The following is a 25327-nucleotide window of genomic DNA, read 5'->3' on the forward strand; positions in this document are numbered from 1 at the left end:
TCCTAACGTTAAATTATAACTTTAATTAGTGAAACCTCAATGGCCTAATTCATCTGGAATCTAATGACATTAAAATAAGTAAAATAATAAATAATTTAACTTGGAGTAAATATAGGTGTCGACAATCGACAGCATGCACTTCTCAAGGAGAAAAATCATTTCTGGTTACTTTTTGTCACACACACACACACACATACAATATCCTCGCTACCACGTTTTATCACTTGTTTTTTGGAAAATATCAGTAAAACCACATTTAAACATATAAACACACCGACCTTCCGTAGACTCACGTTAGAAAAAAAAGCGCTTGTCTGGCAACAGTTTCTAAGGAAGGATTGGTCAGTAGCGTTTTGAAGGCGGGGCTTAGGAAGATGAAGTGGGAGGCGATAAAAGAAAAGACTGAGTAAACAGAAAGAACCATCTCGGTTACTATGTAACCATGGTTCCCTTAATATGGAACGAGATGCTGCGGTGACGTCACCGGCTATGGGAACACCCCTTGGTGTGACGAATGTCTGAAGCCCTATACCATCCCGCCAATCCTATTGGCCAAATAGCGATTGGCACCACCCTTACGCATGCGCACGCATCATATACCTGGGTGCCGCGCGCTATTTCGCTCAGATTTCATGAACTGAAGAAGAAGAATGCTATCAAGGTATGGCACGGCCAGGACTGCAGCATCTCGTTCCCTATTCAGGGAACCATGGTTACATACGTAACCGAGATGTTCCCTTTCATAGGTCACTTCGATGCTGCGGTGACGTCACCGGCTATGGGAACGCTATACCATAACCCCTGACGTACCTGATAGCTGGGATCCAAGGAAGCATCTGCTCAAGCGGAGAGAACCCGGGAGCCAGGGGCCATCCTCACATCCAGACTGTAAGACTTGATAAAAGTGCTCGGTGAGGACCAACCTGCCGCAGCACAGATATCATCCATGGAAGATCCACTGAGAAAAGCTCGAGAAGAAGCCACTGCTCTCGTGGAATGGGCTTTAACTCCTAAGGGCGAAGCGAGTCCGCGCGCCTCATAGGCTAAAGATATTGCCTCCACCAGCCAATGGGACATGCGCTGTTTTGTAACCGCATGGCCTTTATTCTTATGTCCAAAACAGACAAACAGCTGGTCAGACTCGTGCCATGGGGCTGTACGATCCACATAAGTCTTTAAAGCTCTCACAGGGCAAAGACTTAGATCTCCAGACCCCGCCTCAGCAGGGGATAAAGCCTCCAGGACCACTTGCTGAAAGCGAAAGGGATTAGATGCGACCTTAGGAACATAATTAGGCCTCGGTCACAACAGCACCTTCACAGAGCCCGGTGCAAACTCCATGCACGAAGACGAAACAGAGAGAGTCTTTAAATCCCCAACTCTCTTGAGGGAGGATAAAGCCATAAGAAGAACCGTCTTCAGAGTCAGGATCTTATCCGGTACAGTTTCCAAGGGCTCAAACGGACGCCCTGATAAACCTTGCAACACAATGGATAAATCCCATGAGGGAACTCGCATGGGGCGGAAAGGCCTCAGCCGTCGCGCACCCTGTATGAAGCGAGAAACCAGTGGATGACGGCCCACTGAGGCACCGTCTATATATTCATGGTAAGCCGAAATGGCTGCCACGTAAACTTTTAGAGTGGCTGGCGTCACTCCATCTGAAAAACGATCCTGAAGGAACTCCAGTACTGAAGCCACTGGGCAGTAAACTGGATCCATAGTACGAATTTCACACCAGGTCTTAAACAGTCTCCACTTGAAAGCATATAAGCGTCTCGTAGAAGCTGCTCTAGAATTCAGTATAGTCTCGGTAGTTTCAACAGAAAGACCGGGACGTATTAACTCACTCCGCTCAGAGGCCACGCCCACAGTTTCCACAGATCTGGCCTTGGGTGCCAAATCATTCCCTGTGCTTGTGATAATAAATCCTGTCTGAGGGGAATCTCCCATGGAGAGCCCGCTAACAGACTGATCAGGTCAGCAAACCACGGCTGTGTGTGCCACCGCGGAGCCACCAGCAGCAGCTGTTCCACTCTGTCCAGCTGTATTCTCGATAATACCGCTGGGATCAAACGAATCGGGGGAAAAGCATACAAACTGGTCCTGGGCCAATTGTGAGTTAGCGCATCCAAGCCCAGGGGCGATGGAGGGCATAGGGAGAACCATAGCGGGCAATGCGTAGTCATGTTCGACGCGAATAAATCCACTCTCGCTTCTCCGAAAATCTGCCATAAGAGGTTCACCGTTTGGGGGTGTAACCTCCATTCTGCTTGCTCCAGAGTCTGCCTGGATAGCAAATCCGCTCCGAAGTTCAAACGTCCGTTCAGACATGACACAACCGCTGTGTTGTCTGATCTGAGCAGCACATGTCGGCCGATCAGCAGATTCGAGAAATACTGGAGAGCCAGAAAAACTGCCAGTAATTCCAACCTGTATATGTGCCAACTGCGTTGTGTCGCCAACCACACTCCGTGGGCTGGGCGCCCTTGACAAACAGCTCCCCAACTGGTCAAAGACGCATCCGTCGTGACAGTCTCTCGGGAAGCACAAGTCCCCAGCCGAACCCCGGCTAGAAGAAATTCGGTTGACATCACACACCTCCGTGTCACCGAAATCGTCCGATGCGGAAGACAACGGGGTGAAATATTCAGTCTTTTCGTCCAATTCAATCCAATTCAAGTTTATTTGTATAGCGCTTTTTACAATACAAATCGTTACAAAGCAACTTTACAGAAAATTATGTTTCTACAATATTTAGTAGTAGCTAGTAGTTTGTGCACGTTTGACAGGATTTTAGAAAAAATAATAATAATAATACAAGACGTAGTCAGCTAGACGATGAACTATCAATATTATTAATTAATAGTTATTATATGATGCAGTCACACATGTAGCAATAATTGTTAGTTCTGTTTGTTGATTCAAGGTTAGCATCATCTGGGGTCCTCTGAGGGTCAGCATCATCTCTTCTCAGGTGTTCTGGATCCAGACTGGAGCTTGTGTAAATCCTAGTTACCACGGGATGTAAAACAGGGGAAGTGCATGCGTAAAAGTCGTTGCGTTTCGTTGTGCATAATCCTGAAACGTGCCCACGGCAGGAATTAGGTCAACAGATTGAACATAGGGCTCTGCCGCTAGCGAAAAAGCGGCGGCTGTGTGAGCCGTCATAAACGGGTCGTCTGTGCAAGACCCTTGAATCGTCCCTTGAATTCTGAAAGCTGGATTGCGAAGAGTGTCTGAGGGAACGTTTGGCGTAACAGCTCGATCCAATGCTGCTCGAGGCGCTGTTTGAGGCGAGACAGTCAGTGTTTGAGCATGGGGACTGCAGTGAGAGTGTTGGATGCGCAAAAGCGGTCCAACAGTGCTCTATAGTGGAGGGCACAGTCCCTGGCAAGCAGCGAGAACATCAGGAGCTGCTATTCGGGAACCTAGAACGAGAGGCATTAGCCGTCGGACTCAGGTTTAACCTCTTGCGCTGACGTTGGTGAGCCAGTGGAAACACCCCAATCCTTACGAGGGGGCGCCATAGGTGAAGGCTCTTCCCGAGAGGCAACTCGCTGGTGGTGAGAGGAGGTCGAGCGAGAACGCACGGGTGTATTGTCCTCATTTGTGAGTCACTTTTGGATAAAAGCATCTGCTAAATGACTAAATGTAAATGAAAACAATACCGTATTTAATGTAAGTGTGACAACTTGTCCCAGTCTCCCCTAAATACAGTTGCAATCAAAATTATTGACTTGCCAGACATTTTGCTGCTAATAACAAAGTTTTATGAAAACAATTCAACAAAAGTATTAGTAATTTATTAGATAAAGTTTATTAATACACTTTTGACCATTTCTGAGAACATAAATTTGAATAATAATAATAAAAATAATAATACAATAAAATGGGCTCTAAACTTTGATTTTCAAAAGTATTCAAACTCAAAACTCAAATTTGCTTCAGAATATTTTATCCTTTAAAAGCTGCTTATAATTGCTTTGAAGCTTCTGTCACCTCTTGGCCCATTCCTCACCTGAAAAAAGCTTTCAGATCACCGATAATCTTTGGTTTTCACATTGCCTCTGCTTTCTTCAGATTCAACCAAGTATTTTCAATGAGAACTAAACATGTAGACTGAACTGGCCACTCAAGAACATCCTATGGCCGTTTCCTCAAGCCTAAATAGATTTGGATGGATACTTTGGGTTGGCTGTCCTGCAGAAAAGACCATTGATTATCAAGCTTCAGTCTCTGCATCAAAGGCATCTAAATTATTGGCTTGATATTTCAGGGAATGCATGATGTCCTTCATACAGTCAAAATTTCCACTGTCAAGAGTGGCATTCATCAAGATGCCTCAACAAGAAGTCCGTGCTTGTCTAGTGATGTTTTTATACTGTGAATTGAACTGTTTCTCTGTCCATTCATCAGGTCATCTTGCAAGTCTTTGGCTGTACATTGCAGGTTATTCTCAGTTGCTCTGATCAAACATTTTATGATATTCTGCTTTTTTTCTTAAACAACCTCAAGGGTCAAACACATTTTAATTTTAGGATTAATGCTGCCAGCTGTGTCTAGGAACTTTGTGTCTTGAAAATCCTCATGTAGCCTTAGACTTTCTAATGCAATAAAACTATTTCTTCTATACTGTGGATTTTGGGAGAGCTCTGTTGACTTTGTCATATTTGCTACTAAAGTTCAACACATGCAGGGGCTTAGTTTATGTATGTGTAACAACTCGAGCTAATTCAGTTTCTAAAGGCTTAATTGTGTTTTAAGACAATTCTATTCCCTGCCGGACAAATGGACTGGACTGGACAAGGGTTAAGGTATAAGGGTTGGATAAGGGTTGAATAATTATGAAAGCTGTGTTATAAAAAAAAATCATATAGGCCTAGCTCAAAAATATTACATTATATATTGGCACTATACATTTTAATATGCCATTACAAAAGTTACAGATGCAGTTTTTATAAAATCCTGGATCTTCAGTCCAGTTCAAGTCCAACTCCCATGTTATCTACCTAACTAGTCAGGATAAAGAACTGAGCAATGATGCATGTGTAGTTCAGTATCTAGAGGGGCTCATTGTGGTTCTGTTTGAGTGTGATCAATGTCAAACACACAAACAATAGCTAGTGTGATCCTAGTTCACTGAACACACCCATACATAAAAGCACAGCGCAGGGGAGTCTGTGTGTGCTATGTGAGATTAATATCAGAGGAAATACGGTCACCGTGGCAGGCAGTGGATAGACAGTGGAGGTGCAGCTGCGGCAAACACAAAGATGTTAGATGCAAATAGACTGGAAGTGCAGCGTTCAGCTGTTCTGAGTCCCAAGAGAAGTCTCAATCATCGGCTCCTGTTCTGCAGTCACCAGGAACATAATGAGAGAGTGCCACTGTTTAAATTAACTTCTTTATATGGTATATTGTTAAATGAGCCTTTTCCTGCTATACTAATTGCTATTTAGTATAATATAACTAGATTTGTTACTCTATAGATGATGTTGCAAAAAGAATAACCTTTTTTTGTACCATTCCAGTTACAAACGAGAGTTTTTAAGGCAAAATTATCATGGCAATGATAGGTCATTTTTCAGTCTTAAATATTTAATGATAATAATAATAATAATAATAAAATAATAATAATATGTAGTCAACTATAAATGTTTGGTAGCCCCCGAACCAGATTCCTGTCCATGAAACATGATTGTCACAGATTTTCTGTCTATCTTTTGTGCCTGCAGTGTGCAGCATCAGCCTGAGGAAAAATCTCCTTTATCTTTTAATTCAAAATTATTATTTGCAGCAGCATATCAAATTGCAATGTAAATGGAGCTGAAAAGGTTGTCCCACTTCATCTTCAGTCCATATTCAGTGCCCACAGACAGGGTTTCCACAATCACAGATGGGAAGTGTAACAAAGACTCCCCAGGGTGTGGGATTCCTGGCTACAGGCTGTTTATCTGAACTACTAAGACTCACCACACGGTGTCCTTCTCTACACGCCAGCAGCTGCCTGCTGAGGCTCATCTATCTATCTGTCTGTCTGTCTGTCTGTCTGTCTTCAGTTTCACCAAAGCTGTTACCAAAATAAAAAAGGACGACTTGAATAATTAGCCTATATAAAATGCTAAAGAAATTAAAAGAGACAAAGTTAAAATAAAATAAAATGGGGTGAATTCACGTGTATATAGTAGCCTACCAAATTTCAGTAGGCTATACCTCATCTACAAATGGTTAGCTATCAATTATGACAATGTTGCCATACTGAAATACAGAACAGAGACAGTAAATGTGTTGAAGTAAATAAACAAATGAAAAGGAAAAGGAAACAAAAGTGGACAAAGAAAAAAATATATGGTATGATTTCTTCTAAAATATCTCTAACTTGCTGTATTACATCTAAAAATGCTATAACTAATTAATAACGGCTATAATGGTAATTAATGTACATATCCTAACAGCTTAAGCTACTACACCTTTTTATGCAACTACTGTGCAAATCAATTTGTTCCGTTTTTGCCACTATTTTGTTGTGCTTGAAGGGTTAAAATAATCTGCGATGCTGCCGTGTACTATAGCGGTGAAGAAGAGAAGGGCAAGAGAGAGACAGAGTGTGTGTGTGTGTGTGTGTGTGTTTGAGAGAGAGAGAGAGAGAGAGAGAGAGGGAGGGAGAGAGAGAGGCGCGACGCGACACAAGCTCGTGGGGGAAACCAAGAAGGAGACGTGGACAATGGATTCGCGAACGAAAGGACTTTCCGATGATTAAAGGATTAAAGGTCTTCGATGAACACGAGACACCAGGTACGTCCAGTTTCTGAGGAGAGGGCGACTCGTTGAATGAGGCGTTTTTGCTGATTTTGTTAGATCGTAACGGCAGAACCGTTATTCGGTCGGTGGAGGATGCAGGAAGTCGAGGCATCAATGCGGAGAGCGCGGCCCGCTCGCTCCGCAGGGTCCTAATGTGATGTTTTGACAGGCTGCTGCTTCAATCTGTTGACACTCCTTCATACAGAAACGATAAAAGTTTCCGATATAGTCTGTCTTGCACACAAGGAACATCTCGATCTATCTAAGCGGTATTAAAACGACAGCCGCATAAAGGCTGGTCGATTCATGCTGCCACGATGAGTGATCTACTGGCAGCAGCAGCATGGGATCACAAAAAGCCTGCCTGTCCATGCCAGTATGCATGGTATTTCCCAAGAATGCATGACCCGTTTTATATATCAAATGGCTTGAAAGTGTCTCATGTTCCTGTGACTCTGTTTACGGTTTCGTTCATGATCTGACTTCCTTTATCTGACAGAAAGATCAATTCGTTGTCTACAGAGATCCAGTCCTGTTGGGAAATCCAGCTTTTAAGCTGGGAGTTGTGTTTTGTAACATGATAGCCGGGCTCTAGTTCATTTTCTTTCTGAATTTTGATCAGCTAATGTGTTAAATTTTTATCAGCTAATGTGTAAACACCAACTTGGTCACCTTAAGAGGCTTTGTTGCCGGTCAAAGATGGTCTGCCAGGTCATGACCATCTGAGACCATCTAGAAACGAGCTACAATGTTCTGAAGCACAGCTATCAGCCTCAATGTCTTCCAAAATGAATTATTTTAGTTTAAAAGCTTTGAAAGCTTAAGTGAGTTGTAATCTACACCTCAAAGTGCATCTCAAGGAAATTTGAGTCGACACGGAAGTGTTTCGCATCACTGCGTAAACTGTTTCTTTAAGTCTATTGTTGCGATTTTTAAGTTGTACCTTTTTCTAACGGCTGTGTGTTTAAAATTGGTCTTGCATCTTCATTTGCTCTTGTTTTAGAGCAATTTTTATGTAAACTGTAAAAGTAAGAGGTGTCTAAGAATGCAACTTTTCTGACTTTATGACCCTGGGGCATCTGTGTGGCCATGGCAGAGCTGTCAATGAATGCTCAAAAACCACCTCAGGGTACTAAACCTGTAGGCTTTTGCACTGTATGGTGTTGTTTTTGATATATATAATTAATATAGTGGCACCTCTTGATCTGTCAAATTAGTTTTCAAAGGTATTTAGGCTACACTTTAAAAAAAGTACTTAGGTTACACTTAAAAATAAATGCATTCCAATGCATTAGATGCAAAATATCAAACCAAGTATTATATATTTTTTTACTTTAACTGCTTTTGTGTGAACTCTATGAATTTTCTTGCAAATGCCACTTGGTTAAATGTTTTCAATTTACATTTTTAATTTAGCAGACACATTTAAATACAAATCATTCATCCCATTTGGGTCCATTTGTACCCACTTCAGTGAACTTCATACATTTGTAAGTGTGGCTTAAGTGTTCAAACGGCAACCCCTTCATAGATTTTTATACTAAAGGGCAGTGTTGGGGAGTAACTAGTTACATGTAACGGCGTTACGTAATTTAATTACAAAATTAATGTAACTGTAATTAGTTACAGTTACTAAGAAAAAATGAGTAATTAAATTACAGTTACTTATGAAATTTTGAACGATTACAAAGTGGATTACATTTGAATATTTACACACATCCACATACAGATTTAACTGATTTATTTCCGAAATTGCACTGACTATTCTGAGACATACCGCCCTAATAATTTCCGGGATGCGGAAACACAAGTCTAGTTTGTAGAATCCAGTCATAAAAACGGAATGCCTAACGCGGACGGAATATCCCACATTTTGGATGACTAAATCAAAAGTAGGTCAGTACACTTGAATCAAAACATGACATGGACTAGTGTCTGTGAATATTAAGCCCCAAAAATGCAATATATGACTCCTGCACGTTCTGCGTGTCTGTGGAAATCAGGCGCGGACTGGACACCGGGAGAACCGGGACAATTCCCTGTGGCCTCGCAGCCGATTTTGCCCGCAATTTAATATCATTATTGTATAATTGCCTGCCGAATGTACTAAAGCGATCATTTGCGAATCCGCCATTTGATAATTAAATCTCTAATAAGTCATGAAGTGTTAGTCATGACTCGCGCGCTCTCCGCGCCTCCGGTTTGGATCAGACTCCGAGTATCAATGCGAGAGAGTGGACTGTAGAAGTGCACAGCTGGAGCAGAGAAGCAGAACTATACTGCTCAGGTCAGTTTCATCTGTAAAGATGCTTTTTTGTCTTTGTTTTTTTATTTATTTAATCAAGCAGCAGCACGTTGCTCATCAGTCATCACTCAAAATAGGCTACTATATAAAGGACATCGTTATTATCTGTAGTAATGTTACAGTAGTAATTTAGCTGAAAAACAATCAAATTTTTTTTTATAGGTTTAGGGGGAGCTACGGACAGACAACAACACAACCCTTACGAAAATTAACGTTTTAATATATTACTATAAATCCAGAGAAAATAGTTACTATTGTTTAACTGTGGTAACCAAAAATTTAAAATGATTTTACAAATTGAGTTATTTAAAAATAAATACAAATCCATTTGCAAAAAACAAAACAAAACAAAACAAGGTTATTGTATATAGGCTAAAAAAAGCATGGTCAATTTTTGTAAGGGAAAAACATGACTCGTGTACAGTATTAGGATTTTTCTATAAAGATATTGTAGTATTGTAGAGTATTGTATTGTAAAGTATAGTTTTGTTCAATCAGTTCAATCAAAGTCATGAGAGAGATGGATAACAGGGCAAAATAAAGAGACTGAAGAGAAAAATGGAAGTGAAGGTGCAGTTCAGGAGAGAACTTTTATTTATTTAGCATGTCCCCAAATTAAAGATTTAAACATTTTTTTTTATCTCAGGTCCATACCAAAAATAGTTTTGTCCATGAATTTGTTTGTATGAGTTTGATTTTTCCAGTCTGATTTTTTTCCCAGTCCGCCCCTCCTGTAAATTAATGGCAAATACATGGTTTAATTTACTACACATACACTGTTAAAAATTCTGCTGTGATTTTACAGTAAATTACTGGCTACTAATTGCATTACTTTCACAGTAATTTACAGTAAGAAATTTAATGTAAATTACAGTAAAATTACAGTTGTGTACAGTCATTTCACAGTTATTGATATCACATCATTACTGTAATTTCACAGTGCATAACTGTATAAATATAGTTATCAGCTGTAACTTGAACAGTAATTTATTGTGTTTCAGCTGTAAAAGTAATGCAATTAGTAGCCAGTAATTAACTGTAAACTTACAATTTAATACAGTAATGCAATATGATGACATAAAAGTAGTAAAAAAAAGATTAAACAATAGTTTCCACAATTTATTTTATTTTCAATAAAATTGATACAACAATATCATAACAAACGTTGCAAGAGTCATTGCATAACAGCGGGCAGGAGTCGGCAACGGGCAATGTTTAAACCTGCTTTTACCCTCTTAACATCCTTGATGTGTCATTACAAGTGCACAGCCAATGTGAGTGATTCCTTCAGAGTGAACACGAGTGAATCTGACTGCAGTAGATGTGAAAAATATGAATAAAAATGAAGTTAATTCGGCCAGCGCTCATACCTGTATTTACATCCAGTTTTCGGTTGAAGTCCAAAGTAGTCGATTGTCGAGTTCACGTGTGTGATCATAGGTAACTAAACATATACTAAACAAAAACTTCATTTTTATTCATATTTTTCACATCTACTGCAGTCAGATTCACTCGTGTTCACTCTGAAGGAATCCCTCACATTGGCTGTGCACTTGTAATGACACATCAAGGATGTTAAGAGGGTAAAAGCAGGTTTAAACATTGCCCCATTGAAGTGAACAGGGTGCAAATTTTAAAAAGAGGATAAAAAGTGTAGGCAACACCGATTTTTGTTGTTGTTCTCTGTATTGACAGCACTCCAAATTTACAAAAAAATTAGCTCAATGTTAAAATTGACCGGAGTACTCCTATAACACAAAATCTGATTATGTTGCCATCCATTCAAAATCCACAAGTTTGCGCAGCAGAGAACACACTTGCTGATTGATGCCTCCCTGCTTCTTCTTGGATTTAGATCCTGTATCAGGGTTGATGACCAGGAAGCACCTAAGACCACAAAAAAAAAAAAAAAAAAAAAACATTTCAAAGTCTGAGAGATTCCCTATTTTTGTTATATATTTGAAAATACAGTCTAACATTAGAATATATTTTACACTCATTATTTTTCAATAATCCATTTAGTTTTTCTAATTTGCTATTTGCTGACCACAACAGCACATGCAAAACACCTTAGGGTAAGAAGTGCTCATTCCTGTAGCTGGATATCTACCTTTTGTTGGATCAGACTGAACTCTGCAGGAAGGTAGATATCCAAAAACAGGAATGAGCACCTCTTACCCAAGGTGTTTTAAAAACAGTCTTAATTTTATGGACGGAAAGGCAGGAGTCACGATATACAGTGAAATGGGATTATTAAACTTCAAAAAGTAACAGTTTTAAGACATGCAATTGCACGTTTGAAAGTGAAAACTGTTGCACATCCACCAGGTTTGAGTTCATTCATGACTCGTGGTTTCAGAGCAGTTTGTGATAATGTGCAGTACTCAAAGAAATGGTTAACTTAAAAATTAAAATTTGCTGATCATTTATATTTGTATTTTGGATTGTCATTCCATCATTGGATGCTCCATTCACTTTAGCCTGAAATGAAACCCTAAAAATCTTAAATTCTGTTCTGATGAAGAAATAAACTATAAATTATCAGCAAATACATTTTTTTTGGGTGAACTGTTCCTTTAATAAGTACTGTTTACATTTATAATATGCTGTTGATGAATTTTGAGTTTACTTTATGGCGTTTACATTTCTAAACATATTTTGCTATAAATTTTAATAATGGAGTGAGATTTTTTCAGACATGGAATGGTGATAGGAATCTGTTCGCTGTGTTTTGCCTAGGGATGCAATGTTCAAGTGAAGTCTGTCTCTTCATCACAGTGAAAATACAATATATTAACAATTTAACACTGGTATCAGATTGGTACTCGGTATCGGCCGATAAAGGTCTTAAAGGGATGGTTCGGAGTAAAATTAACCTAGGCTCCTTTGCACCATGACCTCGAGCCAAACACCCCCCAGAAGCCTTTTTACCCTTGGTTGAACATTATTAAAGTTAGAGCTTATTTAGAGATATCAGCCGGATGGCTTAGTGCAGGCCCTAATGGATCCTAGGCTGTATCTGGTAAATTACCCCACTAATAATGCCCAGAATGGTGCCAAACTTCTACAGTAGTACAAATAGGTTCTGTACTCATAAAACAAGACTTTGGAAAGTTTGAAAGTACATCATTAGTTTATTCAAATAACACTTGCCTGACGGCTCATGCTACCGCTAACCCAGACGTCGACGTCACTTCATTGGCTTGGGAAAAGCACGTAAAAGTCCTGGCAGAAAGCGCTGCATAAAGATGTAGTGTAACGACAAATAATTTCTTTTTTTCCGAACTGTTAACAACTTACTGTTAACTAATAATTGTTGCAAACTGGTACTAACAACAAAATATGAGTGCATTCCTGGAACTGGGCATTGTTACACTACATCCTTATGACAGCGCTTTCTGCCAGGACTTTTTTGTGCTTTTCCCAAGCCACCTTTCTGGGGCTTGAAAGCGGTTATAACATTGCAGTCTATAAGCGGGATCAAAAAAGCTCTCGGACTTCTTAAAATTATCTTAATTTGTGTTGAACAAAATTGTTTGGAACATCATGAGGGAGTGTAATTAATGAGACTTTACATTTTTGAGTGAACTAACCCTTTAATAGCTTAAGTAAACATCTTACTGCATAACTAATTCTAGCTTAAAACAAAAACTCGTTAGTCGTTAGTTTCGTTAGTCTGTTCTGAAGTTGGAACACAACTTACATTAGACTGACATCCATTCAAAGTCAATGAGCTTCCTGATCAGTGTCCAGACTTGCTGGTTTATGTGTCCTCTCTGCCTCTTTGATTTTGTACCTGTCTCTGGGTTGATGCCCAAGAAGCATATATAAACAAAAAGACAGAGAAGAAAGATATTAGTTTAATTCAAGTGGGATTAAAAAGGTTTCAGTTCCCAGTCATCACCTTCAGTGAGTCACTGCTGTTGCAGTACTGAGCAAAACTAAAGTTAGCTCAGTTTTAACAAGGTGACATTACTTGGATTCAATTAAACAGCAACCATTTAAATAACTTAACAGCAACTGAAAAACATTTACATCACAAACACAGTCAAGAATAGTCCTGCAACAAAGTTAGATGTGTGTGATTTACCCAGGCAATGCATTTGCACACAACAATTTACATCATTTACACATTTATTTTCCTATATCTTTTTTATAATAAAATGCACTTTATTTTTTCTGTTGACGAGACAGACAACGGCTGCTCCGTTTCACACACACGGCAGAAAAATATGGACGACGCCCAGCTAGCTAACATTACTAATTTGAGATTAATGTATTCCACCTTTGCACAAATCCACAACACTATAATGTATCTAGTTGATCATAACTGTCATAATACACACATTAAGGCCACAGCTTACCTTATAACTTTATTTCCCGGTGGTAGAAAAATGCTGTGGGAAAAGAGAGCGCTGTTAGAGTAACGAACGTTAACTAAGAAAAGCATTAAGCAAAGCTAAAGTTCAATTTTGACGGTGTAGTTAACTTGAAGCCTCACAGTTAATAACTTAATATGGTACTACTAGCTATACACTTATTAACACAACCAACGTCTGATCATTCAAATTTGCGCACTCAAACCTAGACGCGAGTCTGCTCCAGCTAAGTTACAAAAACATGAAACAGAACTTAACTAACGCTAATTTGGTTCATACTTTTAAATAACATGAAATTTCATATTAAAAACAGTCATCAAATTGACAAAGTTTGAAATTAAACACTTACCGCACTGAATCCGTCGAGTGTGAGGAGACCAGGCCAGGGAGCTCAGCTCAGATGACGCAGTTGCAGCGCGAAAATGACGGAATTCACAGTAGTTTCTTGTAAAAGCCCCGCGCCTGCATTATTTTCACAGTAAAAGTCTAAATACGGTATTATATTGTGAAATATCACAGTTAAAGCCTGTGAAGTGGTAATAATGTAATTACCTGTGAAATATTACAGTTATATATTGTGAAATCCTGGAAATATTTTACAGTGTAGGCCTACTGAAGCTCGCAGTGTTTTGAACATCTGCTGCCTCAATATAGGAGTACACGAGCACATAAACATAATTTCTAGAACTGTTCTGCGTCACTTCATGTGCATTTTACTTATTTTGAGAAAACTATCATCATATCATATACAAAGAGACAGCAGTTTAAAAAAAAACACCAATGTTTCAGGAGTTTATTACACAGAATACGTCACATGCTTATTAGATAACTGTATTTGAGTTGATGTATATGCTTTTATTTATTATTCTTTAATTTTCACACATTTAGAAAAGTAATCAAAAAGTACTCAAAAGTAATTAGTTACATTACTTTAATAAAGTAATTGAAAAAGTTACACTACTATTACATTTTAAACAGGGTAACTTGTAATCTGTAACCTATTACATTTCCAAAGTAACCTTCCCAACACTGCTAAAGGGATGCCTGAATCTGATTAGTTGACCGTTCTGGTGTGCAATTATTTTTCAGGAAATGCATGGCTAAAGTAGTTCCAGGCAGGTCTTGACCACATTACATATCAATATCACTTTTCCAAATGATTTCTGTTATTTCAAAGGTCAACAGCAAAAGAACCAAAACTCACAAAGATACAGTCCAAACCCTGAAATATAACAAACAGAAGGATAAAAATACTATTTCCATGTTTTTCCCACAAAATTATGTTTTATCATTGACAGAAAGCACACTCTCTCCTGCTATCTCTCCCATACAAACTGCCCTATGACTGCAAAAATATATCGTTTTACAGCTAAAACAAGATACATGATATTATTCAGTAGAGAGGCGGTAACAGCGCTTTAAGTTAAACTTAGTGTCTCAGTTAGTAGAGATGCTGCTACTGAACATTAATTTGAAATGCACACATTCAGGTGATTTACACATGCTTCACATAGCTAAATTTAATCTCTCTCTCTCTCTCTCTCTCTCTCTGTAATAACTGCATCAATAACAGCACTATGGCTCAAGCCTCCATAACTAGGTTTAAAATGACATTTTGCAATTGGCAAAGGAGGGTTAAGATGAGATGCTTAGGAAATTAGTCCTACATGCAAGAGTTTTTTAAGGACAAAAACCCTGACAGATGTCTTGAAATACATCATACACAATTATTCCTTGCATATTTCTTTTAAAATAGGTCAATTATTTGTCTCATTCTTACTTTCTCCTTTTCTCTCGTTTTTTTCTCTTTTTGCGGCTGATTATATGGACTGATCCTGATGGCTGCCACTCCTTATTCATGCAACAAGGAGGAGAAGCAGAGGGCTATGCTGTTTCTGCTCGTCTTTACTGCTGTTTGATTAACCATGATGAAGACTGAACCCCCATCTGCAGCCAGCGGCAGCACTGGCACCACCCTTGTAGCAAGAAGCGCATCGCCGCACAGGAACGCCTATGAAGCTGGAATTCAATCTCTCAAGCCGGTAAAAGATTCCAGTGCTGCTAAGGGCGAGGAGGGGAAACCTCGACCCCAGGGCTGGGGCCGCAGGTACGGCTCCAATGTGCATCGTATCAAGAATATGTTCATGCAGATGGGTTCTCCTGGAGATGAAGAGGATCCGTCGAAGGCCAAAGACCAGTCCATCCGACTCTCCCTCCCCAGAGCGAGCAGTCTGAATGAGAACGTGGATCACAGCGCGCTGCTCAAACACGGCGGGACTGTGTCAGAGCGAGTTAGCCGCTTCGATGGAAAGACCGATGGTGGCAGCTCCCGTGGACCATCCACAGGCTTCTCCAAGCTACAGGAGACAAGGAAGATATTTGAGCAACGTCACCTGCAGGAGAAGCAGGCTGCGACTAATCGAATCCTGTTGAAAAAAGAGCGGGCATCAGGCTTCCAAGACAGCCGTTTGGATGTGGTGGTGCGCTTCAACGGCAGCACGGAGTCATTGGACAAACTGGACGCGGGGGACTGTCGCGCTGATGCAGTGTCCCCAACAGTCAGCCAACTGAGCGCAGTGTTTGAACGGGCCGACCAGCGCAACAACCTATACCGACCGTCCTCAACCTCCCCGCTGCCTTCTACCCCAGCCAAGGTGGGAGGAATCAGCTCCAAAGTTGTCACTAGAAAGACACAAGTCTCCCCTCCAACGGAGAACCAAGAGGAGGGAGCTCAGCGCAACGACCAAGAGGCTGCACCTGGGAGTTCGAAGAGTAGAACAAGCATCCAAGCTGATGGACCCAAAGGCAAGCGATCCGAGGATGTGGCTGCTGGTATGGATTTAGATAAGTCTAGGTCAGAAGAGGGTTCCAAACTAGAGGAGCATGCAGCACCAGGAGCACCGAATGCTGGGAGCAGACTGGTACAGGCGGATGTCCACGCCTCTCTGGAAAATGGAGAGGCCACCAGCAGCCATGAGCCCTCAGAACAAAAGGAGGAAATCGGACAGGCCGGCGCCGAGGAGGAATCCCACAGAGAGGATATCTCAGAAGCAGACCTGGTGGACATCAGCGCGTACAGCGGGATCGGAGAGGACTCTGGTGGGAGTCAGCTGGATGAAGACGAGGAGGCTGAGGATGATGATGCTTACGAACCAGAATCCAGCTGTTCAGAAATCCCCGGGCTGCCTGTGGAAGATGAACCACCCCCCAGCAGGAAGATTCGTTTCAGTATAAACCCCATCATGGTAAGTGCCTAAAACGTGTGAAAGCAAGGAGTGACAGTACGTGTTGTGTTATAAATTAGCATGACAGTTTACACCGTCTTAAAAGCTGCAGGCACAGTTTAAATATTGGGTTTTCTGGAATGAATTATAGTAGGCTGTAGCCAACACTTTATATAAAAGTATGGATGGGCAGGATTTGGATGCCTGCAGGCATAAGGGATTAGAAAGATTGCATTTCTGTGGGGAATTGTGCATAAAAGTGTGTTTGTTATTGGCATGACGTTGATGTAGTAGATGCCTTTGTCTCATCCAGTGTTCTGATATGGATTCTCCTTGAAAGGAGGACTGCTTTACTGCTTGCAGAGTCACCTCTGGACACCGTCAGCACTTTGATACAGCATGCCATTTGCTCTGCAGCTGCTGATGGCACACTTCTGCTGGTTTAAGAGCTCTCTCTCTCACTGATCGTTTTCAGTTTGCACTAACAGACTGCATGGTTAGTCAGGTGGTGCACAATGTCCTTTGTATGAGAATCACATGGTTGTGTTCCTCTGTGTTTTGGTGACTTTCACATCTGAATTTCTATTCTTGAAACAATGGCACATTCACATAATGACCAACGTTATCAGAGCACCATCGCTTCAGACTGTTCACGTGGTCAACAAAGAGCAAAGCAAAGTTGCAGTTTGTGCTTTCGAACATGCAGTCGCGTCCAAAACTTCAAGATACTTTGCTCTGCAGGTGTTAGATTCACAGCATGAGGGTTGCCAGCTCCTAATGGAGGCATACCAAAGGCATGCTGTATCTGAAGTGAACACTGTGTAATCTCACTGAAGTCGAGGGGCTTTGATACTGGGGGTTAGCCCTGTGTTACTAAACTGTGACTGACAAGGTCCCTTTCTGTCCATAGTATAAAGATGATAGCAGCAGCAATGCTTTTTTGAATAAGAATCAGGTGGGAACATCTATGGACATCAGCCCACCAGAGGCCAGCTCAGATGGACTAAAAGCTTAATCCCTTGATCACAGCCTCATTATGTCTTTACTGGTTTTGTATCAGTAGACCACTACTGATCCTCGTTCGCTGTTTAAGGTAGACAGAGGCCTATTGAAGCACTGAGGGAGTGTGAGTGTGTTTCTTTGTAAATGTGTGTGCTGTAAGCTTGTTTTTGTAGAGCAGTAGGTAGTTTAATGAACTGAAAGGTTCAAAGGCTATGAAGACAAGTATGTGCATAAGTGTTTGATTTGTATAGATGAGTATGTGCATGACTCGTTTTTGTATATAGAGTGGTCCCAAAAAGCACTTTTGCCGTACTTAAAATGTATGAGTGTTGCATTCGCTCAAGTTGTTTCATACTAGGGATCACGGGGGAACTGCGGTGAAGTTGCTAAAGAGTTAATAATGAATTAAATCACAAGAATATCAAATTAAAATAAATTATTCATACGAAAAAATTCATAAAATATTTATTTTCTTACCTACCTACAGCTTAGCATTAATCAACATCAGAGCACTGTGTACATACAAATGTGTTTTTAAGAAATATTAACTTCAAATCTCAGAGTGTTTATATGTAATATTTTATGTCAAAGGGGCTCTGCTGATAAAGCAAGTTTTGGAAACCCTGCATTAGAATAGTAACTATAGCTAATAATAAAAACAACTGGCTTCTGAAAACAAATAATGCTATATACGATGCTGACTTTACGGTTCATGGTCATTATGTGCCATTATTATGTGCCATTGTTTTTTTTAGGTCAGTTTTTGTTGATTAAGTCAGTTCCCCTCAAGTTCACACAGCTATCTTTCTGCTAGACGTACTGGCAGTGATGTAAAAGCAGGCATTGGTCTGCGGCTGCGGTGTTTAGCCACACTATTACATCATAAAGTGGCGCATTCCACAACTTGTTATTCTGGAAGATTGGCTTCAATATAAGCCATTTTTGGTGAGAAAGTTTTAGGATATTTTTATAGCAATGACCTCTTGCTATCTTTGCACTAGCTGTGTTATCTAATGCAATAGCATTCATAGGGTAAAGTGTTTAAAGTGTGCACATTTTAATTGTTTTGTGGAAAAAAAAGACTTAACTTTCTGAAACCATGTCTGCTGTTGTTTACATGCTGTTGCACATTTGCTTGCATGAATATTCATTGTACCATCTGTATTCTCATAGATGGTTTAGCGTTCACATCTGGTTTATAAAGCGGCCTTATTACTAAGTGCTTTGTGAGTCCAGACAGGCGTGGGCAGACTCTCTTATCCTCTCAAACACAGGAAGAGCTGCAGCAGTTTCAGTGGAGGGAGGTGGTTCATGCAGAACTGTTGCTGGAAGTTGATGTCCAGAGCCTGGTTTGCAATTCATTTCAGAAGTGAGAAGTTCCAGGTTTAGATGTGATGATCAGATCCTAAAAGAGCATAGAAATTGAAAGCTTTACTTACCCTGGGGTAGAATGGAGGAAAAGCAGGAAGGGGACAATTAGACATATAGATTTAATTCCTCTTTAGGAGATAGTATAGATTGCTGTCATTTTTCCATGATGAAAATATACCAGAACAGGATTCACTATGATGTAACATTACACTTATGAATAAACTGTTTTATTTGGACCCTGTCTGATTGTCTCAGCTGGCATATGTGTGCTGTAGCAGTTCACAACCTCAACAGATTGCATCCATTCCTGCTGCTAAAAATAGTGGTGTTTTTCACTTTCACGTAATCCAGAAAGTCTTACTCTCTGCACTACAGGTGGTGATGGAGCTTTCTCTGGATTAAGGTAGCACCGATCCCAGACAATAACACGGGGAATAATAGTGCTGTGTGCATTGCCGAATGGGGCCCGTTATCAGGCTGCAACAGGAAACTGACGAAAAAAGGAAATTCTGCCTTAAAGGGGCAGTGCAGGTGTTTCAATGAGAAGCTGAAACCTGTGTATGTGGATGTTGAGAAGCTTTTGTTAGAGCCAAACTATGCCTCAAATGAAAACTAATCTAGCATACCATCATAGTTTAACAGCCCACTTTTGTTCTCCAGTGATGTTAATGATCCATCATTCATTCAGATTCCACAGTATCTGAAAAATTTCCTCAAGGCCTGCTGGGAAATCAATAGGGCTGGGTGATATGCAAAATATCTGCAATATATTTGTTAATTGTATAATTGGAACATCACTGAATCTCTTAAATGCTTCAAAATGATTTGGTAACTTTTTAGGTGCATATTAATAAAACTATCAAGTATGTTTTTTTCCTGAAAAGTAGTGTGGAAAATAACTTTTAAACAGAACCAGATCTATGTATTTTATCTTTCTTTCCTTAAACATTTAGAATCTAATTAGCAGCAATTGCTATTTAACTGAAACAGCCAAACAAAACTGACCTTTTAAGCCATTTTTTCAGTCAGTGATATTTTACTTTTACTTATATACAAGTATTTATTTATTTATATATTAGTAAAATCTAGAATTAGCTTTTATTTTTGTATTTTAAGTTTTCTTGTTGATGTTACTGTAGTTTAATTTCTAGGTATGCAAGTTTCTAATTTGTAGGTATGCCCCAAAAATACTACTTGGTTTTTAGGTTATGTTTATTTCAGTTGAAGTTCAGAGTTCAGAGTAATTTTAATGCTTCGATTCAAACTTACTGTCAAGGCACTATTTTCTAATTCTAATTAATTTCTCAATTAATTGTATTATTTTGTTTCAGCCTCATTTCAGAAATATGGTTCACAAATATGTTTTTAGTGGTTTCAATTTTAGTTGAAAAACTGAAAAATATTGGCATTTTTATTTAGCTATATCACTCAGCCCGAGTCTTCTGTGAATGTTCATTATGTTGCATTGGTTTAGAAGACTCCAGCATGGTTTCTGTGCAATCAGACGTCATGCATGAGTTGTTTATGTCATTTGTCTGTTTAATCCTTTAGCAAAAACCCTAGTTTTGAGGTTACCAAACAAGCCTGTTATTTTGCCAGAACTTCAACCTCCAACCTTTCATGTTGATATATTACGACCCAACCGTGTACATTGATTGGAAAAGACAGAAACATTATTGGGGTAGTTGAATAATATAGTGAAAAGCAAGGGGTGGACTGTTTCAATCCTATAGAGGGCCTTTGGCTGGCTTTTGATGAGGTTATTGATTGATGTATGGCCTCATTTTGTTAAACAGTTCTCCCTGCCCATCCCCTCCATCAGCAGCTTGCTACACTAGAGTACTGCACAAAATCAGATGCCAGGCATACTCACTGGGGGAAAAAAAGAGTACTATATGCATTAATGGTAGGAACGATTTTGGAAAATAATCTAATTGCGATTTTTTTTGCCAATATTACGATTGAAATCATTTTGCATTGATTCCTGAGAAAAAATACGTGTTTAAGTGCTAGCTAAACAGACTAGGTCAGCTATTTTGAGATTCTTTTACATTTTTACATGAAGATGGGATCAAGAAGGTGGGAGGATATATGAAATCTGATATGAACCACTGTTTCAAAGCAACTCATTTATCTCATTGTTGTCGTTTTAAAAACTGGATCATAATATTCCAAAAATAATAGCTTTTGAATTTCAGATATGGATGGTGGATTATGATATTGATGTGTCTAAATGCCTCGAGGCCAAACCCAGACTTTATATTTAGGCTACAAGCTTTCTGGTGCAAAAAGCCTAACAAAGTTAAACAGCTCTGTCTTATATATGTTTGTTTAACAGCAGTCTGGCAAATCTGACTTGATGGCCGATAATAAAGTCTGACTTTAATTAAAGAACTAAAGTTTAGCCAGTGTTCAGATGTGCAATTCGTTGGATGTGACAAAAACAATTTTGTCATGGAGGTTTTATACTTTCAGCATGTTAGTAGATTCAAGCCAATTTCGAATACTTTTGTAAAGGCGTTAAGATGAACACAACAAAGAACAATGGCGTCAAATTATGGAAAATCTGTCATTTCCTCAAGTGATTTTCTCTCTAGTTGGATTGATTATTTCTGGTGTTTCTCAGTGACCTGTAACCGTTGTTTTTGCTCCTGAGGATAGACAGCATAAATAAATGGAGGTCAGAGGTGCTTCTGTCTTGTCAGATGTCTTTTAAAATGATCTCTTGCTCCAAGCCATTATTCAGCTGCCCCTTACATGTTACAAGCCATTTAGTGATGTTTATCTTTTTATGATACAGTTCTCCATTCTGCATCAGCTTTGCCATCTTAAAAACCTCTCCCATTTAGACTTGTGGGATTGTCTTGGTATGAGAGGTACATTAGTATCTGGAGAAATTGCTTTATTGCATGACAAATAATGGAATAGCTTATTGTATTTCCAAAGAGATATCAAGTTTCATAATAGTTATAATGATGGACTGCGTAACATGTTTTGAATGATTAATTATATAAATGTCTTCTCAGTCTAAGCCTTCTACTTTATAGTGACATCAAGCGTAGTTGTTTTCTTATTGTTACAAACAATACTGTACAGCTAACCTTTATTTATAATGCTACTTAGCTGATAGCTTTTATCCAGAGGCACTTACAAATGAGGTGCATCACATGCTATTTATCATAAGAGCAATACTTGCTGTGCATGATTCTAAGTTTTAGTTTGGATTTAGATTTGCACACAAGCTAGAGCAGAAGTGAAATGCAGAAAAGAGAAAAAGCGAACAAGTTTTTCTTTGTTTGTTTACTAAGAGAGAGAACAATTCTATTATTCTATTGCTTATTTTTGTTGAGTGATAAACAATATGCACAAACAATTTTAAATGGTTTTTCTGCTTTCTGTAGAAACATAATTGAAAATGCCAGATTTATTTACATGTTAGTTTAAAGAAAGAGAACAAAGTTTATTTCAATAAATTAAAAGTACATTTATTGATTGATTGATATGTTTACATAATTTTAAATACGTTTTTCTGCATTAGATAAGATGAGGTAAATTTATAATCATTAGACAATTACAATAAATAAATTATATACCATGTAAATATTTTATTTATAGTAAGCATTAATTTTTTCCCAAATTCTGTTATTCTTTCCCCCAAAATCCTTTTTTTTCTGTTTTAATTTTTATGGATTGTGTTTTTTTAGACTCTATTTTAATGGTTAAATTTAAATGTTTTAATCAAAAAGCATGTCTAACTAATTGAAATCATGAAACATACACAATTCAACAGCGATTTATTAAAAGTTTAACAAAAATAATTTTTTTTAAGGCCCTATCAAAAAAAAATTTTCCTCAAATTTGGTTTTATTTATATCAATATATAAATAAGTAAAATGTTTTTTAAAAATAATGTTTTAGTAGTATCATTACAATAAGTAATAGGCCTATAGCCTATCTCTCTGACAGTTTCATCAGGTTAAACTGAACTTTCATTTTGATGGGCTGCTGTGAAGACTTTTATGACGATATATTTTTCAAACAAAATGTAAAATGTTAATGAAATGACTCTCAGAGCAGTTCTAGAGGTTATATTCATGTGTTCAGGTTAGTGTTGTCACGGTACCAAAATTTCAGTATTCGGTACCGATACCAGTGAAAATCCACGGTTTGCTTTCGGTACCAAAGCAAAACACAAAAATATTCTAATAAAAAAAAAAAAAAACATTTTATCACTAAAAATACAACCAATACCATTCTTTATACTTCTTTACAATTATGTTTAAAGTTTTTCTACAAGTAATATAATTATGAAAAACAGTAAACAAGTTTCACCCAAATTTAATTTGTCTTTTAATTAATGAAATGTAAACATTTAAATTTTAAACATGGAAAAAAATTGTGCGATTTATTTCTTTAAAAAATAATGTTTTATAGTTTTTTTCCACAGCAGTAGCAGTATCACATACATTCTACTAAATAATAGTAATATCTAGCACAATGCCTTTGTGTAAAAATGAACTTTTATTTTGACGGGCTACTTTTATTTTGACACTGGTTTTACTCAGAAGAAACGGTAAAATGCTTGTGAAGTGACTCAGAACAGTTCTGTTGATGTAGTTTATGTATTTATGTCCTCATTGAGACGGCAGATTCTGACATTACTGCAAGTTTCACGCTCAGTCTATGTAGTAAACAAACCATTCATTCATTCACACAGAGACGCGCAGAACATGCAGGATTCATATTTCAACCATCTTTTGCGGCTTAACATTTAAAGAATGGTCCATACGGAGATTTGATTTGATTAATTTATGCTAACTTTGACAAATTCCGTGATTGTCCATATTAAAATGTAAGTTTCATTATCATGACTGGATTTTGAGATTCCGTCCGCGTTTTCTGCTTCGCGGAAATCATAGCGCTGTGTGAACCGGGTTGAGCTGGGCCTCGGTACCACCGGTACTTAAAGAAACCTGCTACCGTCACATTCACATTTTTTTTTGTACCGACTTGGTACCGAAGTACCGGGTCTTTTGACAACACTAGTTCATATACTCATATGTTGAAGCAGCAAAGGCTGGAATAACCGTGAGCATCACACACACTTCAGTATCTGTGTAGTAAATGGAACTGTGCAGGATGGAGAAGACGGCAAATACATTAAATTGCCATCTGCACTTTTATATATTTACGTTTTTGAACCGTTCATTTTGTTTACAAAGCTTCGTTACATAACGCCACTTATGTCTGTCTTGCAAATGTACAGCAAATGGTCTAAAGAACACTGAAGGCGAACAGAAATGAGACATACAGCTTTCTACTTGTAGCACGTCAGTCAGGCTCGTGAGGAAAGTGAGTAAAACACACACACAAACAAGCCTTTTTATTAAATAATAAGTCATTAATAGCGGTTCGCTTCCACGATTTGGTATGATTGCGTTCACATCAGCAGCGAACCGTACCGGAGTTCCCATGAACCGTACCCCAGACCACCCTTTTTAAGCGGACTTGTGTACGGTTTGCGGGTGCACACCAGAGTTCACATCATCCAAACGAACCGAACTCTTTCGTCAATCATGTTTTATTTTTTCATTTGGTAAACACATTGATGCTGTTGAACCTTTTACCTTTGAGTTTTCGGTTCAGATCTTTAACCACTAAGTCACACCTCTGTAGTCGCTGTCCTGGCTAATGTGAAAATTCGGCACCTAAGCAAGCTTAATCTATGAAAATAATCACTCAGTAGTCTTTATCCAAATCATTTGTGTTTGTTTGTTGAGTGCTTTAGTCTCTGAAGCTCTGAAACAAAACTACATTGTTTGACACATATTTCAGCTGTAATTTTCTCATAATTATCCCAGATGTTTTCTGCCTGGAATGTGTCCCTCTCTGAGCTCTCTTTGTTGCGGAGCAGCAAATCAAGTGCATGAAACGTGGACCAGTATCTGTTTTTAACAGTTGAGGATGTTAACTAGATAGAAACAGCATTCTTTTGATGTTGTTTTGACTGATATGTGTGGGATGGAGTAATTTTAGTCCTTGTTTGTGAGTCAAGTCTTTGTCTTTCTTGGTCTATAATGCACCTTTAGCCACTTTCTAGTTCCTGTGTAAGAAATGCCTGCCAAGACAGCGAGTGTCTTTTCCCCCTTTGTGTGGGAGAGCAGAACGTCAGTCCTTGGATAACTCACAGGGAGTCTGTTGTAGAAAGGTTGCCAGGGTCATGCTGGAATACCCAGTGCACT

At 38.9% G+C, this 25327-nt stretch overlaps 1 protein-coding gene across 1 annotated transcript in view; it reads left to right on the plus strand.

Moving 5' to 3' along the window:
* Positions 1-6643: 6643 nt before the first annotated feature.
* Positions 6644-25327, plus strand: part of ppp1r9ba (protein phosphatase 1, regulatory subunit 9Ba) — a 45423-nt gene continuing 26739 nt past the window's right edge. The window contains exons 1-2 of the mRNA XM_059551732.1: positions 6644-6798; positions 15357-16733. Of these exons, the coding sequence (XP_059407715.1) occupies positions 15414-16733 (1320 nt within the window). The 5' untranslated portion in view covers positions 6644-6798; positions 15357-15413. The remainder of the gene's footprint in view (positions 6799-15356; positions 16734-25327) is intronic.

The sequence above is a fragment of the Carassius carassius genome, chromosome 1 (assembly GCF_963082965.1).
Source record: "Carassius carassius chromosome 1, fCarCar2.1, whole genome shotgun sequence".
NCBI lineage: Eukaryota > Metazoa > Chordata > Actinopteri > Cypriniformes > Cyprinidae > Carassius > Carassius carassius.